The 20,912-nt window shown below is 39.1% G+C and overlaps 1 protein-coding gene across 1 annotated transcript in view; it reads right to left on the bottom strand.

Moving 5' to 3' along the window:
• Nucleotides 1-9,046: 9,046 nt before the first annotated feature.
• Nucleotides 9,047-20,912, bottom strand: part of AIF1 (allograft inflammatory factor 1) — a 252,474-nt gene continuing 240,608 nt past the window's right edge. Inside the window, exon 6 of the mRNA XM_044083259.1 lies at nt 9,047-9,315. Within this exon, the coding sequence (XP_043939194.1) occupies nt 9,228-9,315 (88 nt within the window). The 3' untranslated portion in view covers nt 9,047-9,227. The remainder of the gene's footprint in view (nt 9,316-20,912) is intronic.

Raw genomic sequence — 20,912 nt, 5'->3', positions numbered from 1 at the left:
TGGCAACCATAGTGGGATCTGTCTTGTTTTCCTTTTCTCAGTTTTCTGTGTTTTGCATATACACGTATATGTTTACATGTGAAAAGTAGGCCTTTTGCTGTCTACCATCTAAGTTTCCAGAGTGTGATCAAATTTCCTCTAGCAGTATAGATACACCCTGGGTCTCCTCTAAAAAGAGACACTAACCTAATGAGGCTAACCCAGTCAGCAAAGCATAAATAAAGTTAAAAAAAAAACAAACAAAAAAAAAACAAAGGTTAATTAATAGATAATATACATTTATATTGTTGTTTTTTTTTTTTATTTTAGTAGGAAAAATAGAACATTCTGTGATCTCTTGAACTTTACATGTATGTTTTCTTCTGTATTCTAACCTATCAGTGAAAATCAGAATCAGTTCAGTAATTATAATGACTGTAATAATCATGCTCAGCAATAAAAATACTAAAAGCAGACTGTTATGATTGTAGGTGACAACAGATGAAATCAATTTGTGCATTTCTTAAATGCAGTGGGGGCAATGTTTGGAGAGATATGTGCTTTTTTAAATGATAGGTGGGTGGTAAGTGGAATCAACATGAGGCCTGAGCACAAAACAAAAATCTGGCTTTACTCCTGTTGTGTAGCATTGATGAATTTGCATAGGACTCAGAATTTTCAGCAAAAGTAACATTTTGGTTATACTGTAGTTACTTTAAGAAAGAATCCAAGATTATCAGGTTGTAAATGTCTGTATACTTATTTGTTTGCTAGATGTCATGAATACAAGTTCTGTATATGAGATCTTTAAACAAGTCCACTCAGAAACTGAAATTACCTATATATTTCATTATATATTGATCTGTTATGCAGTGTTAATCCATTAATCTAGGTAGTTAGTATTATTTTTACAGTTCATTGCCCCCCAATCCTGTGATCCAGATTTGGATTAAGTGGGTAACTGGAGAATGAATAAATGAACAAATGATCATACTCTATAATGGAATGGTGGGCACCGTCATACTGACATTATTTTCTTTTAAAGTCTGTCTTTTTTGTCCCATGGTGCACTTTTTTCCCATCATTTTTATGACATGCATAGTGACCACAATTTCAGCTATGTTGCCTCTTCTCTTATTTCCAAAGTAGGGATTGTGAATCAGCGGCTTTAGTCTGTGGAGATACTGCCAGCATTCATTTTTCACTGATTCAGTCTGATTTGTGTCAACCATAAGATGCTAAATACTTTTCTTTGTATTTTTACATTTCATTTTAAGTAACTAAATTAGAAAATTGTGTTATGCCTTCTGCCTGTAATTCATAGCAGTTTTCCTACCACCCCCACAGCATTATTGTCAAGGTGTTAAGCTGCTTCCTTCTCCTGGCAGAACTGCTCAGTCATCTGGGACTAACATTTTCCACTTTCAAACTGAATCTGGCAGGCTCCATCATTTTCTAGTATCTAGTCTGCAGTAGTGATCTATATATAGCATGCAGGCTGACACAAATTTCTACACAAGATAATACAAAATTTCAGTTGCAAAAACACGGTGGAGGCTGGCTGTGTGTTGTCACCTATAAATGAAAGTGTATTACTTAAGTACTCAGTGCTTTATTAGTGTTTAGATAAATCAATCTGTTGTTAGTACGTTTTAGACTTCTAAGATGCTAGTCATTTTTGTACTTATCTGGTTTTTATTTACTTAGATTATCTCTGCTGGTTTCCTGCCTATATGATCTCCATCAATTAGAATGTTCATAGGTAGGTACTAGGCTATTGGCCCTAGGTCCTATACAAGCCTAGCCAAAAAGGTACCCTGGCTTTCGCCACCCAAGAAAATTATTTTCCTGTGCCGCTGTCAAGCAAAATCACAGAAGAGATCCCCGGGGTAAATTTCCTATTACCCATCCAATCATCAAGATTTTTCTTGAAGAGTGCTAATGAGGAGCTCTGTTTGACATATATACGTAGTCTGTTCCAGAGTATGGGAAGTCTCTGGGACAGGAATCTATCCCTCCAGCATGTTCTGTTTATTGTGGTGACAAGGTTTAGGTCCCTAGAGCGTGTAGCTCAGAGGGATTGGGATTTCTTTAAGTGGAGCATGTCCAACAGCACTGGGTTTGACATAGCTTTGTATGTTAGGCAGAGATTGCCTCTGAGTAGGCGATATGCGACAGAGTAAAACTGGTGTTTTTTGAGACGGTCTGCGTAAGGCCTTTATGAGGTATTTTCTATTAAATTGTAGGCAGATTCAAATCCACTAGTAAGAATTTTGAGAACAAATTATTAAACTGTAACACAGTTAATAATATGAATGTAGCAGTGGAATTGGACTTCCAGAAAGTTCATATTAAAATTCTATTGGTCTTTGCTGTAGTTAATTTAGCAGCTACATTTTAGTTCCTACTGTAACAATAATACTAATTCACTTTGAGTTTATATTACTTTACAGATAATGTAACTGGAGTGTCCCCCAAATGTTATAGTAAATATATACTGAGTAATCAAACATTATTTATTTATTTACTTACATTCTTTGTTAACTGTAGAACACTGGTCTTTATGAACAAATTACAGATTCAGCCTAGGGTTATAAAAGCAACAGTGACCACAAAATACAATATAAACCATGAAATAGCTATTAGTAACTATATACATTTGTTTAGATAATACACAGCCAGTTTTGTCTCTTACAGTAGGTAACATTCTTGGCAATTTGGACTCTAGAGATCCTTTCCCATGTAGCAGTTGTATAATTTGTCCTTTCATTTGTCAAAAGTTTGAAACAATTAATAATCAGAAAATGGATGCCTTATATGCGCAAATTTAGCTGCACAGGTAGTGCAGTACATTATGCTGCAAGGTGCCCCTGGAGCTTGTGTTATGCAGGAGAGACCAAATGGACATTAGTTACTACAATTAAGGATGCTTTTAAGTATTATATGTCACAATGCTCAAGACAGTCTGTTAATTCATTATAATGGATATCATAATCAGGAAAAACTTTTTCTAAGCTTGTTTCCTGCCTTTCCTGTGGGTAGTCTAGCCTGGATATAGATTTGCTGTGTCCAGGACTATTTATAGGCTTCTAGGGCCCAAGCCTTTCTGTGTTGGAGGGAAGCCTTCTAGCTTAATTTTGTTTCTTAGAACTAGCCAGTGTTTTGTTTCAGCACTTGTTCAGAACTTATTGTAAGCACTAAATAAGCTACAAATTACTACAGCACTCAACTTTCCTCACTGTCTAGAGGAAAACAGTTTCTAGTACTTTACAAATAAGCATTTATCCAGGCATGTCTAAGGGTCAGCCCCCGGTGTTTTCTCCTGTCTACCTGATGAATCTGGGCATCTTGGGGCAATGCAGTAATTGCCTCATGCACACAGACAACCCTCTCCTCCTACCACCCAACACTACAACCTGTGAGAGATGCACTTATATAGCCAAACTGGAAGCAAAGCTCTCTTCACCCAAGACTGGACTAGTCAGTCAAGAGGAGAAGGTAAACACTTGCACCACACCACACTCAGCACATAGTCCCTCAAAACCTACACCACCAAAACACACACATAGAAACACAAAACACACACCTACATTCACGGAGGCTCTCAGTAAAAACCTGCCCAAGCAATAGGGACCTCCAAAGCAGAAACACAAGCAACCTCCACCCCCCCCAACAGAACCCAAATGACACATAGCCCACAAACTCAGTGTGCCACTCAACCACAGCCCATAAGGCATAACAAAGTACCCAACACTCTAGTCATAGGTGACTCTATAGTCAGGCACACTGATGTTCCACTCACCAGGCTAAACAAGGAGAAAGTTACTGTCAGCTGCCTGTCAGGTTCCAGGATCTGCCACATAACGCATGCACTCAGGTCACTCCACAACAAGTACAAATATGACTCTGTCATTGTCCATGTTGGTGTGAATGACCTGAGACGTACCTCCTTGGACTACATGAAAAGGGACATGGAGGAGCTGTCCGATCTTGTAGCCCAGGCAGGTATGACCCTAGCCCTGAGTAGCATCCTGCCATCACCCAGAATAATACCACAGTACAAGGACAAAATGATTGACTTCAACAATTGGCTAAGCTTCTGGTGTCATTCTAAGGGGATCCAGTATCTGTCTGCCTGGGATGACATGATCGACAAGCCACGATGCTTTGCCAGAGATGACCTGCACCTGTCGCCTCTGGTATTCTGGATACTGGCTAAGGCTCTAGCCACCCCTATAGTGCCTTTTTTAGGCAAGGTTCAAATGACAAATTCACCACCCTAACAGGTACAGGCAAGAAGAATCTGAGGGTATTGCTACTCAATGCTAGAAGTCTAAACCTCAAAATGCACTCTCTCGAGGCACTCCTTAAAATGGAGAACATCGACATCTGTGCAGTGACAGAGACCTGGTTCAAGGCTCCAGAGAGTACCCCTGCATTACCAGGCTACAATTCATACCACACCTTTCGGCCACCTAACCTGGACCGAAACACTAAAGGCGGAGGCATGTCCATATTCATTAAGGATATCCACACCTCCAGGCTAGTTGCTCAGCATAATGCATCCGAGATTATCCAAGTGCAACTAACTCTGGGCAAGACCGCAATCCAAATTGTAGCTTGCTACAGATCCCCCACCATGCCCCAGGATTCCCACTCCTCATTTCTTAATACACTGGAAAATATTAGGGTACAACCTAACACCCTAATAATGGGCGATTTCAACTACCCTACCATTAACTGGGAAAACTACTCATGTACCAACTCTTGTGCTCAACGTTATCTGGAATTCATAAATTCCAATGCCATGGATCAACTTATCCACATCCCCACCAGGGGCAGCAATATCCTAGACCTGGTTATTACCAACATGGGCAACCGGTGCTCCACACCAGACGTCAATTCCTCGTTGGTCAGATCCGACCATAAGCTAATCACCCTAGACATCCACATCCCTCCCCCACCCCCCATTAGGGAAACCACAGTAAAAAAATTCTCCAAAGCCAACTTCACGCTTCTTAAGACAGAAGTGGCAAACTTCACAACACCCATGCTGACGGACAATAGAGGTATGACTGCTGAATCCTACACAAATGCACTTTATAAGCACTTACATGAGTGCATGGATCATGCAATCCCTAACAGAACCAAGATGCTATCCTCTAAAAAAAGGAAGCCAATCTGGTGGTCCCCTGCCATAAACAAACTCTACAACAGAAGAAAGAAACTGTTGCAAAAGAGTAAAATCCCATGATTGGAGAAACTCCCTGGTCAGCTTCAGTAAGAAGCTGAGATCCCTCATAAAATCCTCCAAAGCTAGTTATGAAAACAAAATCGTCACTGACTCTAAAGACAACCACAAAGCATTCTATAGCTATGTCAAGAATCTCAATGGCAACACTCAGATCTGCTCTGAGTTACAGCACAATGGCACTAAATATACAGAACCAACAGATATTGCCAACATCCTGGCAGATAGGTTCAGTGCTAACTTTACCCCTCTGTCATCCCCTAAAGGGCCCATATCTATACCAGAAGAATGCAAAGTTCCTGTAATCACGGCTGCACAGGTAAAAAACACACTATCCAAAGCCAAGAACACAGCATCCATGGGACCTGACGACATCCCAGGCTGTGTTCTACATGAACTACAGAATGAACTGGCACCCCACCTAAGTACCATGTTCAATCATAGCCTCACCTCAGACTATGTGCCCACTGAATGGTGCACAGTGACAGTTATCCCACTCTACAAAGGGGGAGCCACCACAGACCCCGGAAACTACTGCCCCATTAGCCTAATGAGCCTGGTTTGCAAGGCTATGGAGCATATCATCATGGAACTTATAAACAATGACATTGGTAATCTCCAAACTCAGGACCCCACCCAGTTCGGGTTTGTAAAAGGCAGATCATGTCTCCTAAACCTGATAGACTTCTTTGAAGCAGTCACCAAAGCCGTAGATGAGGGTAAGGTGGTTCACACAGCCTATCTAGATCTTGCCAAGGCTTTTGACACCATCCCCCACTCTGGAATTATAGATAAACTCACTAAACTAGGTATAAATCCCTATGTCACAAGATGGGTTGCCAACTGGCTCACTGACAGAACCCACACTGTGAAAGTAGCAGACTCCAAATCCAGCTTCAGACCAGTGACAAGTGGAGTACCACAGGGTTCAGTCCTGGGTCCTCTCCTGTTTGGTATCTACTTTACTGAAGTACAGGCCAACACAGAAGGTCTTTGGCTAACGAAGTTCGCAGATGACTGCAAACTAGGAGCCATAATCAAAACTCCAAAAGATGTGGACATCCTACAAAAGGGCCTTGCTGAGACAGATGCCTGGTGTCAAAGCCATGGCCTCAATCTCAATGCCAAAAAGTGCATTGTCATTCCTTTTGGTAAAAACTCAGTACCCGTGAACTACCACATAGGTGGTAGTCTACTTAACACCGAAAGTGTGATAAGAGACCTTGGGACACAGGTGGACAGTAGTCTCTCCTTTGATAATCACATTGCCACAGTAGTCAGGAAATCCTTCTATGTGGCACACCTCATCACAAAAGGTTTCTCATCCAGGAAAAAAGAGGTCATTGTTCCCCTCTACTTGTCACTCATTAGACCCATTATAGAGTACAATGCCCCTTTTGGTATGTACCTCACAAGACATCTACAACAACTGGAAAGGCCACAGAAATACCTCACAAAGAGGATTACCGGCCTCAAAGAGATGCCCTATGCAGACCATCTCAAAAAACTGCAGCTTTACTCCGTTGCATATCACCTACTCAGAGGCGATCTCTGCCTAACACACAAAGCTATGTCAAACCCAGAGCTTTTAGACATGCTCCACTTAAATAAATCCCAATCTCTACGAACTACACGCTCTAGGGACCTAAACCTCGTCACCACAATAAACAGAACATGCTGGAGGGATAGATTCCTGTCCCAGAGACTTCCCATACTCTGGAACAAACTACCTATCTATATCAAACAAAGCTCCTCATTAGCACTGTTCAAGAAAAATCTTGATGATTGGATGGGAGATAGGAAATTCATCCCGAGGATCACTTCTGTGGCTCTGCTTGACAGTGGCTACAGGAAAATAATTTTCTTGGGTGGCGAAAGCCAGGGTACCTTTGGCTAGGCTTATATAGGCCCTAGGGCCAATAGCCTAGTACCTATCTATGAACCTGTGAACTGTTGAATTTAAGAGTTACAATTTTGGAACAAATATACATTAACACTGGCAATGAAATGTTAGAAAAAAATTTCACTATAAAGAAAGTATTTTTATACTGAAGTTCAATATATTAGTACCTAACTGAGTGAATCAGAGTTGCAATTGGAAGAGTTTTCTTAATTAATCAGTTGTAATGTCACATTATTGTGCTATTCATTGTGTGTGCTTTTGTTTTTTTTTTATCCTCCATGGAAGGCTGTTTGCCAATGTGCTAGAAGAATAAACTTTTTTTGTATGGAAAACTGTTGTTGTTTCTTTAGCCAGTGGTTAACATTCTTAACACTGAGATATGAAAATGCATAACTGTATTTGCAATATCGACAGATTTAAAAAAATGCCATGTAGAGGGAACAAAGGTAACACATAGGAGTACATAGAAAATACAGAAAGCTCAGAGTGGGCTTAGTCTGTATTGTCTCGGAGTCATTCTGCCCCTTTCTGTAGTCCCTTGTGTGAATCCTATTAATGTGGGTATAATTCTGGGGGTATATTTATTTAGGACCCAATTTTTTTTCTTCTTCTTAGCATCATATGTACTGCAATGACAGAAAAAAAATGTATGTGTACACTTGCACAGCTTTTTAAATATATGCATACGGTATGGATGAATGTGTTTTCATATTTGTGCTTTTGTTTGTCACCAAATCATTAACCTTTAAGGTATGAGTAAGTTAAGCAATTTGTATTTAATCATAAAGTATGCATATGCTGTATGATCATAACTATCTATTTATATGAATGGATACACAGAGAGATACAGTTAGATACAAAGATAAGATTCCTATCAACAGCTTCAGATTTTTGGTTCAGCTGTGCAGTCACTGCCTTTTACTTATTTTCTGCTTAGAGGGTAAGTGCATCCTATAGCAGAGTTTTTGTGTGTGTGGTTACAACAAGCATACAGCTGGAGATACCTTCATAAGGTGAAAAGGATAAGTGCAGCCATGCTCTACTGCATGGCTAAATAGTTACTTCCATATTTGCACTAGTCAGTTATTTCTTTTCCTGAAACTTCTGTGAAACAAAAATGGAAAATCCCACACTGATGTCCCTAAGGAGCCATTTAAGGAGGTAGTATTAAATGGAGATGGCATAGAGTTGTCATTTAGTGGAACCCAGAAGCCTAGGTCCAAGTGCAGAAAGTGTCAGCTGAGCTTGCATGAAAATATTATGCCATAAATGGCAGTGAAGATGCAAAGGGGACAGTGACACTAAAGCTTCCATTTACTGCCTGTTCAACATGAAGGAGTAGCTTGACAACTCAGAACAAGAACAACAATTCACAGTAAGCACAGATAATACACCCAGCTAAACAAGTTATGTAAGTATACTTAACTAATATGCCAGCATAATCCTCTTGCCAATAACCACTTACCACCACAAATCTGCCATTATTGCTTCCTCTCCTCTTCAGTCACTATTGGAGCCCCTATAGTCCCCTTTCCTTTTGTCCCTGATATTTTGCTGAATGACCATCTGAAATCCTTCCTTTGTCAAATTCACATACTTATTTCTATCAAACGTTTCCCCTGCAATATTACTATATGCACCCTACATTTCTTAATACAGTTCAATATTCTTTGCATTTTGTCTGTACCTGTAAGGACACGATAATATGGACAGAGTAGCTATCATGACAGAAAGCTATTACTTCCAAATCATGCTCCATTTCTGGATATTATGACACAGGCATGAAGCAAACAGTGCGCCTGTCACCATAATCTGCTAATGTATTTCATGTATATAATAAATGACCAAAGGTTTCCAAAGTTTGACTTAGTTTTATTCATATATTTCAGTAACATATTACCCTCTCAACCCCCCAAAAAAAAAAAGTTCACAGTTTATGTACAGTCATTCCTTTCAAAGCTTTCACACATTTGCTTTTCTTTAGGTGTAGGTATCTTTTAGGTTCATCCAGGTTTCAATCTGCCTTGCAATCAGTAGACTTTAGAAGGAGCATAGTGCAGGAGTTGCAGTGCAATTTGTCACGACTGTGCCAGATCATGGAAGATCTGCAATGACCTTCTTAGTTGGAGGGCCCGAGGGAATGTCTTCTTTATCCTTTGCTTTTTCTTCATACATCATGATTCTGTGAAAAGGAAAGATGGAGAAATTTGAAGAAACCACTGGTAGAAACAGGAAAACAAAGCAAAACAAAATAGAACAACCCAAAAAAATGAGAGAAATGTAATGAAGCCATTAGTAGAGCTAGGAACACAACAAACAGTTCTAAAGTTAATCTACAAAACCAATGAAAACTACAACTGAGAGGCACTTAAAAGTCTTGTTCTATCTATTTAGTTCATTTAGCATGGACAGATTATCTTTTACTAGGCAGTAATCAGCTATTTGACCCACTCTGGTCATTTTATTTCGATTAAAGTGTTGTTATAAATCCTGCTTTATAATTTGCTGTATGTTTTTAGTAAAATTTTCCTGTCCTAACTTACAGAAATTTCCTCCTTTTGTTAATACACCTTTCAGCCATTGCACAATACCTTATTACATCCAATGTGCCAGCTTACACCCTTAACTGGAATCACCGACTACCCTCCTACATAACTGAAGGACCATGACAGTAAATATAGTGTGAATATTCTAATGGGACCAGATTCTCATTGTGTGGCTTCATTTAAATAAAATGTGCCATATATTTCCACTTTCTTAGTACAATGACTTATCTTGTTGAACTCTGTTCTTCCTTAGTGATATCAGGACATATAATTCTTTGTCATTTGCCAGACTATTCATGTTGAATGCAATTAGTTCTACTCTAGAGAAAGTGATTACAGATAGTATGTCTATTTTATACTCTGGTCATTTCCTTTTATGAATATCACAGTACACATCTACCTGGTGTCCTTGAAGCTTTTATACTTCTTTGCTATAACAGACTCATGTAGTAAGCTGTTCTCTGATTATCTTTTTTGTGATTAGTTGCTAATCAAATCTGTTGAAAATGTGTTACACAAGATTTTCAATCATGTCTTCTGAAATCTGTGACATTCCTCCTATAAACATCATGCAGTACTTTGAAAGAAGATATATCAACTACAAATTAGATACATGCATGTGTTGGTTCTACTATGGCTGACTTAAAACCAGATTGCTAATGGTTAGATTGGTTCAATCACCGCAACAAAATGGATTGATTATTGAATAAATACTACCTTAAAAAATATATATACATATATATATATATATATATATGTATATATATATATATATATATATATGTATATATATATATATATATATATATATATATATATATATATATATAAATAATATTATTATGTATTTATATAGAAGATATAAATGATTTACAATGAAAAGCATTAGATGATGTGTTTGCTGCAACTTCAAGCATCTCTGATGTTATAAGCACAAGCAACTTTGTACATTTCAGCTGCTCTGAATTTAATGAAGTATTAAGCAGAACTAAAATGCATCATAAAAACATGTAAGATTCAGTACTCATGAAAACTAAAGCAACAGTAACTCACACTTTAGTTACTAAATCTGTGACTGCTGAAAGGGAAATGAACTTTAAGACACTGGATCCATTGAGTGAGTATTGCTTACTACACCTGCAGGGCTAGGACATACTGGGGTCCCACTGAGAAAACATGTGACAGAGGAGTTGTTGTACAGGACTATCTGAGCTGTACAAGCAAACCACAGCTACCATGAGGCCTGATGTTTTCCTTCTTTCCACCACAACTGGGTGGCTCTTTAAATACCAGCTGCATATTAGAACAGCAATGGGAGGCCATTGTCCCACCTCTTATATGTTTCATAGCATGAGAAGCTATGTCAAGTAGACATGAATGATATCCCACTTTTGATAATTGGAACATGTTTGGTCAATGCCATTAACACAAGATTGTAAGCAGGTTCAATGTGTAACTTTGCACACCTCAGGCTTTTTTATAATCAAAGTAATTTTTGTCAGGCATGTTAACAGTAGATATGAACTACTGAGAAGTGTCCATAATTTTGTATTGGCTTTCTGGTTTTGATCTGGATAGCTGTTAGAGATGGCATGAACAATTTTATATCAGTGCACACGTGTGTGTGTGTCTGTGTGCATATGGTATATGACCTATTGGTTCAGCGCAGAAACACATTTATCAATATTTTTAGCCAAACAAATAACTGTGTCTATTAGGGCCAACAATTCCCCTTACTAGTACATAATTTAGTTTTCAAGTACTTTCTTCATTTATTTAATTTACCAATTTAACTATTGTGTGATTCACAGTAAGTGACTTTCTTGTCTTTTCAGTAATGTGCATATATTTCTGGCTCTTGGCTCACTGCTACTACAGCCTCACTGTTCTGCATAACAGTCTGTAGAGTGAGGGAACAAGCCAGGACTAGAATGTGTCTCATGTGCTATATTTTGGACATCACCACAACCAGTGGCAGATTAAGTCTGTTTTGGGCTTAGGCTGTTTTCAGTTCATAGGGTCTCTCCACTCTGCATTAATGAAAGGACTTCGGTATGGGAAAGAAACAGGCATGTCCATGGTGGAAGATATTCTCAGTATGTGAAAAGAAATGCATATTATTCATAACAGACACAGAAATGTCAGTACATGACTTCTTAAGTATTTATAAAGTACCCATGGCAGTCCACCAGTTACTGGAGTTTCATCAGGGTGCAGTCCACTGGTAGTTATAATATATTGTCAGCTACACTTCACTTGCAGGCTAAAACCATTCCTCTTAAGGTAACACAATTATACTTCCAAAGCATCTGTAATAAAATAAAAACTATAAACCCATATCTGACATTATCAAAAACATGGATTAGAAAAGGAACTAATCACTTGGATAGGATATGTTTTCATCATACTAAGTCCAACAAAAGCTGAGGTGGTGTAGAAATACTATTCACAGATAACCTCACCAATTCCTTAGACAATCTGCAAATGCCATATATAGAGGACAGAAAAACAGTTATTATGTATTTGAAAAAAGACCATCCAAATACCTAAAGATTGTGTTTAGGTTCCATTATGTACCCAGTTCAGTGGAAGAATCCATACAATGCCTATCCAGTAATTTAATTGCAGAATTGTTTGTTTTATTGTCCATTATTCTGTTAACACTTTTAACATCTTCCTAAATACTCTAGACTCCCTAGCTCCCTCTAGGAAGATTCGAGTGAAATCCAATCATGCTCCCTGGCTTTCAAAAGAAACTAAGTCTATCATGAAACAAAGAGACAGTTTCTGGAAAGCCTGGAGCAAATCCAAACTAACACCTCTTCTACTCAAATACAAACAACTATGCAATCTTGCTAAAAAACAGGTAATAACAGACAAGAAGTCATTCTATAGCTCAGGGCAGAACAAATATAAATCAAACCCTCGTAAATTCTGAACAACACTCAACAGCATCCTCTACCCTGGTAATCCCTCTAACCCCTCACCCTACCCAAACACAACTCATGAGGAAACAGCTACCCTACTTAACTCACATTTTATCTCCTCCATACAAAATCACTTCTCCCTCAGTACCTGTCCCCTCACCCACCCCCAACACTTCACCCTTTTACTTCAAGCCTGTGCCCATTTCCTACATCAAATCTCTACTGCTCAAACTCAAAACATGCTCCCCCTCCAATGACAAATTACCTCCGACCTTCCCTAAACTCGCAGCTGACTCTATCGCCTACCCAGTAACAATATTAATAAATAGATCTATGCAAGAATCTACTGTTCCTACCCTTTGGAAATCCTTCTACACTATCCCTCTCCACAAAGGAGGTAACTCCACTGACCCTTCAAACTACCGACCCATCGCCATTCTGTCCCCACTATCTAAGATACTTGAAAAATGCATTCACACTCAACTTATGAATCACCTTCTCAATCAAAACGTACTCACCCCTACCCAACATGGCTTTCGCCCTTATCACAGCACAACTACTGCTCTACTATCCTTCACTCACATCATAGCAGAATCTCTGGACAACAATAAAATACTTCCTGTCTCTTTCTTGACCTCTCCAAAGCTTTTGATACAGTGTCTCATCCACTACTACTATCTAGACTCACTAACTTTCACCTCTCCACCCCCACCCTCAACTGGTTTGCTAGCTATCTGTCTGAATGCAAACAATCAGTTAAATGGCTCTCTTCCCCTTCTCCCTTCTTACCTCTCTCTACTGGTGTGCCACAAGGTTCCATCTTGGGTCCCCTCTTATTCAACATCTTCACCAATGACCTTTTCACCTCATGCCATCAGTCCTCACTTATACAATATGCAGACGACTCCACAATCATTTCTACAGCCAACAACATCTCTGACCTACACTCCCTAACACAAACAGCTCTACTTTCCACTGAACAATGGCTTTCAGAAAACTTACTGATTCTCAATCCTACTAAAACCAAACTCTTACTCTTCCTACCCCACTCTCTTAATCATCATAAATCCTCCTTTGTCATTAAGTCGTGCAATAACACAGCTATCCTACCTGACACCCACACAAAACTCCTTGGAGTCATTATCGACGACGAATTAAAATTCAATCAACACATACAGCAATGTATAAAGAAAACACATCAGAAATTAGATCTATTATACCGAAACAAAAAATATCTCAGTCCCAAAGCTAGACTCACCCTAGGACAAGCACTCCTCCTCCCCTCACTCCTCTATGCTGCTCCAGTTCTCACAAATATCCAAAAAACTACCCTGAATAAACTCCAAGAATCCTACCACAAAGTAGCCAGATTCATCACCAACTCCCCAAACAACACACACCACTGCATTGCTTTGAAGTCTCTACAATGGCTAGAACTCCCACAACTACTACAGCTCTATCAATTTCACATGTTGCACTCTGTGCTCTTTAAACCATCCTACTGTCCATCCTTATCTCTCCTTGTCTCTGTCTACACCCCATCTCGACCCCTCTGCACCTCTAATCAACAATTGCTTGATATTTACCACCCAAATAAGTCAGTAGGTAAGCTACTCTACAAACACTCTGTGGCCCAAGCCTGGAACAAACTACCCCTTGACATTCGCTCAGTCTCTCACACCCCACTATTTAAAACAAAACTAAAGACTCATTTACTCAATTCCAGAATTTGCCCCTGCTATGACCCTACATAATTTCTCTCCTCCCCCCACATTGGAATCACTCCATCTGTCCTTGTCATACTTCTGAACTCTATCCCCACCAGTACAGTTACATAGCATAAAAAAAAAAAAACTTGTGCTGTCATTTAACTATTGTTAATGTTGCTTTGTTTATTATTTACTACTGTATTGTTTTGTTTTTTGTATTACTACTGTAATGACTAGTTTTATTTCTATTGTTTGCTATGCCTGTATACTACTGTAGTGTTTTTTATTGTACTATCTGGAGCTTTTCTCCTCGGATTTCCACTGAAAATGGGACAAAATCACAGTTGGACTAACCCGGTCAACAAATGTCAATAAATAAATAAATAAATAAATAAATTACTACTGTGTGTGCCAAAATAAAAGTCATTATTTTTATCCCACTCAAAGCTCTATATAGCCTAGATCACCTAACACTTCCAACCATAATTCATAAACTATCAGGTAAAGGGTGCACTGAAAAGCCTTTCTTACAGAGAAAATCATATTAAGAAAGTCACTTGATTCTGTCAGTGATCAGGGACCAGCAAAAATCATAGGAAAATCAGATCAAATTATAAAACTTCTGGTTGCATTTTTACTGCAACACCATATGCTGCAGAAGTGCTAAAGAATCTATCTTTTAATATATTGTCAGTTTCCATGCTTGACTTCTGTTTAGGTTTTGTGGTGGCACTAATGTTTGCTTTCTTACTGAGGGGTTATTTTATATCAAACATGAGTGCTGAGTCTGTTGATTTAGACTCCATGACTGGACTACACAGATCATAAAGTATAGCTGAGGTGTTTTTATATGTCCTTAGCTTGATTTTGATTTTTTCTTTAACTGTCAGTTCTTTGATTACACTAAGCATGCTAATTTAGCCTTTAGTACAGTTCTGTTCTGCAGAATGACTACAACTCTAATTTATTAAGCTCTCATAGGTTCATAGGTGGGTACTAGGCTATCTGCCTGAAGACATTTATAAGCCTAGCCAGAATGTGTTGGCTTTCGCCATCCCCTTAGATTAGTTCCCTGTGCCTCTGTCCAGCAGAGCCAGTGAAGTGATCCCCGAGGTAAACTTTCTATTTCCCATCCACTTGTCAAGGTTTCTTTTGAAGAGTGTTAGTGAGGAGCTCTTCCTAATGTAGATTGGGATCTTGTTCCAAAGCATGGGAAGTCTCTGGGACAGGAATGTATCCCTCCAGCACGTCCTATTTATTGTTGTGGTAAGGTTTAGATCCCTAGATCGTGTGGCTCGAGGGGATAAGGTTTTCTTTAGGTGGAGCATGTCCATCAATTCTGGGTTGGACATGGCCTTGTATGTCAGGCAGAGATCACCTCTGAGTAGGCGGTATGCAACAGAGTACAACTGGAGTTTCTTCAGTCGAGCTGCATAGGGCATCTGTTTGAGGCCATTGATCCTCTTGGTGAGGTACTTCTGTGGTCTTTCCAGCTGTTGCAGGTGTCTTGTAAGGTACATCCCAAATGGGGCATTGTACTCTAAGATGGGTCTGATGACTGATGAGTAGAGGGGCACAATGACCTCTTTTGATCTGGATGAAAACCATTTTGTGATTAGGTGGGCCATGTAGAAGGATTTTCTAACCACTTTGGCAATGTGATTATCAAAGGTGAGATTACTATCTACTTGGGTCCCCAGATCCCTTATTGCATCTTCTGTATTTAGGGGACTGCAACCTATGTGGTAGTTTGTGGGTACTTTGTTTTTTCCAAAGGGGATGACTATGCACTTTTTGGCATTTAGCTTGAGGCCATGATTTTGACACCAGGTATCCATCTCAGTGAGACCCTTTTGGAGGATGTCTGTGTCAGCTGGAGAGTCAATTATAGCCCCTAGTTTACAGTCGTCTGTGAACTTGGTCAGCCATAGTCCTCCTGTGCTTGCCTGTACCTCTGAGAAGTATATGCCGAACAAGGGGGGTCCTAGGACTGAGCCCTCGGGAACACCACTTGTAACCAGTTTAGAGACGGACCTTGCTCCCGCAACTGTCACCATGTGGATTCTGGCCATAAGCCAGTTGGCAACCCATCTTGTGACGTAGGGGTTTATGTTCAGGCTGGTGAGCTTGTCTATAATACCAGAATGGGGAATGGTGTTGAATGCCTTAGCGAGGTCTAGGTAGGCTGTGTGTACCACCTTTCCCTCGTCTATAGCCTTGGTAACTTTCTCAAAGAAGTCCACCAGGTTTAGGAGGCATGATCTGCCCTTAACAAAGCCAAACTGGGTAGGTTCCAGTGTTTGGAGGTCCCCAATGTCTCTGTTAATGAGTTCCACGATGACGCACTCCATAGCCTTGCAGACCAAGCTAGTCAGGCTTATAGGGTGATAGTTCCCAGGGTCTGTTGGGGCTCCACCTTTGTGGAGCGGGATAACCGTTGCTGTGCACCATTCTATGGGTATGTAGCCTGTGGAGAGGCTGAGATTGAACAGTGTGTTTAGGTGAGGGGTTAGTTCATCTTTGAGCTCGTGTAGGATGCAGCCCGGAACACTGTCCGGTCCCATTGATGCTGAGTGTTTGCCTTTGGAGAGGGCTGTTTTAACCTGAGTGTCTGTGATTTCAGGGACTCTACATTCTTCTGGTATGGTTATGGGTCCTTTTGGGGGTGAAGTTTGCACTGAACCTGTCTGCCAGGATATTGGTGATATCAGTCAGTTCAGTGTATTTTGTGTCATTCTGCATTAACTCCGAGCAGGTCTGAGCATTGCCACTTAGATTCTTGACATAGCTAAAGAATGCCTTGTGGTTATCTTTGGAGTTCTTGGCAATTTTTCTTTCAAAGCTTGCCTTGGATGATTTTATGAGGGATCGTAGTTTCTTGCTGATACTGATCAGGGATGTCTTCCATTCTTGGGATTTTACTCTTTTCTGTACTAGTTTCCTCCTTCTGTTGTATAGCTTGTTTATGGCAGGAGTCCACCAGACTTGTTTCCTTTTCTTGGAGGAATAAGTCTTGGTTTTGCTTGGGATAGCATGATCCATGCATTCTTGTAGATGCCCATAGAATGCATTTGTAAAGGATTTTGCAGCTTGGACAGTGTTATCCTTCAGCATGGGGGCTTTGAAACATTCCACACAATTTCCCTAACAAAGTACCTATACTGATAAAAAGGAAATTGGGTATATCACCGTTTAATTACTTTTGTCATTTGATTTGCACTTTTCTTGTGGCTATGGTGCCATGAAGGAAGTGCACCTAAAGAGAAAAAGAAAAAAAGGTCATAGTTTGGATTCCAGACAGCATTAATATTTAAGGAATATACCTGCATTCCTTAAATATTAGCATTGCCCAGGTGCCTGGTCCTTAATTTTTTTTAAATGTTTACTGGTATTTGTAAGCAGAACTGGGGGAAATCCAATCACCTGCACCCCTGATCTTATGTCATCAAAATGCTAGGTGTGATGATGTAGGTCAAAGGGAGCATGTGAGAGGTAAGGAGAGACAACAACTTTCCTATGGTGGAAATAACTTTTTATAACCGAGAAACTCGTTGGCGATTTATTCAAATTGCACAACCGGACCAGCTCTATAATGAGAGCTGTGAGGATGGAAAATTTTTGGTAAATCAGATTTTCCATTTTCACATGATCTTTAACTTTGGTACTGTTTTTGTAATTGTCTGCAGCATGGCAATTTGAGGACTACAGTGTCCCTTTTATAACAGTGCCAGAAACTGTTTCAGCCTAGGTACAGCACACCAATGAGGCCTAAATTCAACCTAGTTACTATTGTATAATCTTGTTCAACTATTTTTGTACCACTGTTTCTCTATACTTCTTATTTTCTCTACTAAATATCATATACTTTGTTAGGGGAAATGGGTATGTAATAAAACTGACTAGCAATCATTCTTTGAAAACCGACACGGGGTTTCTGTCACTTATTAAACGTTAGTAATGCCCATCACAACCTTACATCAGGAGGACTGCTTGTGAAGCTACATTTTTACACAGCTATTTTCACATAAAGTCAATTTTTATTTGAAAATTGGAGTAGAACAGAAGGTGAAATGCGATGCTGATGCTGTAGTGCCGGTCAGATTTATAATGTTGCTTATGAGCTACAAAAACTGGAGCTTCTGTATGAAAGCTGTATAGGAAGAGAAAACAAAAATGCTAATTTAAAAGATGATCAGGAAAAGAGTTTATGTAAGAATTATAGTTACACTAAAGGTAGAGACATGGAAACCTAGACAGAAAATAGAACTGCCATATGTAAAATAAGCACAGGTAATATAATAATTAAAATGCATGGTAGAAGTTAAATATTGTGGGTACATCACACGTCAATAGGCAAATGCAACAAAACAGCTAGCATAACCACTTACTCTGAAACATAGGTTGTGCTCTGAAGCATAGTTAATATTTTGAAGTATAGGTAGCACCCTAAAGAAAAGGTAGTGCTCTGATGCATAGGCAGTACTCTTAAACATAGTTAGTACCCTGAAGCAAAGGTAATGCTCTGAAGAAGAGGCAGTACTATGAACCATAAATAGTATTCTGATGTAGAGGTAGTATTCTGAAGCATAGGCAGTACTCTGAAGCATAGGTAGTACTCTGAAGCATAGCTAGTGCTCTACAGTTCTTGCCAGTCTAGCTAGCCACCCCTGACACTCTGTGTCAGGTGGCTGCATCACCTTTGATTCCAGCTTTGAACTTCTCAGTCAGGTTTCCCTTCTCCTCAGTCTCCCAGATACTTGAAGCTATTTACCCCCCCCCCCATTTTCTTTTTCATCTCAGTTTTCAGATTCTTCTGTTCTTCCTCTTTGCTGCCAAGACTACGGTTTGTGCTTATTTTTATCTCATGTACTTTCAGTTTTACATTCCAATCCCCTATCATTTGTTGAAGTTTCTGTCTACAGTCTGGTTGTAGTGCCACATCATCCACATACAATAGCTTTGTTGATCTGTCCACCCAGCCTGTTTGCTAATGTAGTCTGTCACTGATATGAACAAAAGTGGGCTCACAGCTTAATTCTGATGCATACCCGCTTCTACTGGAAACCCCACTGCGAGTCATAACACTGCTCATATTTGTATCATAAGGTCCCTATACATAGTCTGCAATAATTATATCAATGTTTCTGGGACTTCAAACTAGCATAGAACTGCTCACATCAAATTTCTCTGGACCTGGTCATATGCTTTCTCCAAATCTAGGAGCACCCAGTTGGGCTACTTCCTCATCTATAGCTACTTCTCTAGCTACCTCCCCACTATCTGTCTCACTGCAAACATTGAGTCTAATTACTTTATGTCTCTTTCAGTAATGGAGAAGATAAGTAACTAAACCAAACAAAGGATGTATCCAAAAAGTAGCAATTTATAAATATGTGACTAAACAGTATTTATTTTTGCAAGGACAAGCTTTACTAAACCTTCTAATATGGAGATTTCATCCACTACATCCTGGTACTTAAATATACTAAATGAGGTTTCTGTACATAGGAAGAGAGAGAATACTTTATTTAGTGGAAAACACCCACAAAATCATTCATTTGCATTATATTTTGAGTTGCTGCAAACATGCACATGTCTGAATGAATTGGCATGGTATTTAGTTTAATGCATATGCCTCACTGAAAATCATTTGGATGTGTACCAAACCTTCAAATCCATATAATGTGAAAGAAATACATCAGATTAAACTAATTCAATGGCATTGTAAATGGAAAATAAAAACTACAGCAAGGCCTCTGCAGCATCATACTTAAATATAATAGTATACTGATATCATAACTGAATAAACATGGAGAAAGGGTATATATTATCATCAAATTCTGGTATTGCTTCTAGCCTACAATGTTACAATCCATAACATGGTAAAATCAAACTACAGTTAAGTTCAAAGAAGCTGTATACCACAAATTGTTGTAGCTGTCTCACCCATATCTTTCCAAACAGACCCATAAAATAAAATAATAGAGACATCAAAATTAATTTCTTCTCTAAAATTATTTAAAATGTAGAGAACTGCAGTTTTATTTATCTGCTAGAATATAAAGGAATTTGATAAAATTGCCTGTCATGAAACCTGTTCCATAAATGGGTTCACCAAGTTCGTAGTATAGTCCAATGCTATTTCTATTTATTTATTTGCTTATTTATTCGATTGTTCATAGATTAATACTGGGTTATTGATCTAGTGGACCAGTCTGTAACCTAGACAAGAGATTCATGAGTATTTGTCAATGCAAATAACTTTAACTTCTCAACCTCCCACTGAAAGGGATCAAAACTTGGTATGACTTAGGTTGTATTAAATTGTTTTATTTATTCATCTAGGTTATGCTTAAAGAAAGTCCAGGAGCTACTCTACTTTACATCCAAAGGGAGTTTATTCCATAGAAGAAGGGTTTTCTGAGAGAGATGCCAATCTCACCACCAGGTCTTATTTATGTTATGGGTGAAGTTTAGATATCTTGACTGTTAAGGTTATTTGTTTCATGGATATGTAGAAGGTCACATGGGAATGGGCCCTTTGAGGCCTTGTAGGCTAGACAGAGGTTCCCTCTCAGGAATGCAGGAAACAGAAGA

The sequence above is a fragment of the Protopterus annectens genome, chromosome 9.part0 (genome assembly GCF_019279795.1).
Source record: "Protopterus annectens isolate FY-2018-M chromosome 9.part0, PAN1.0, whole genome shotgun sequence".
Taxonomy (NCBI): Eukaryota; Metazoa; Chordata; order Ceratodontiformes; family Protopteridae; genus Protopterus; species Protopterus annectens.
Note: the sequence above shows the minus strand (reverse complement) of the source record. Positions and strands in the feature narration are given on the sequence as shown.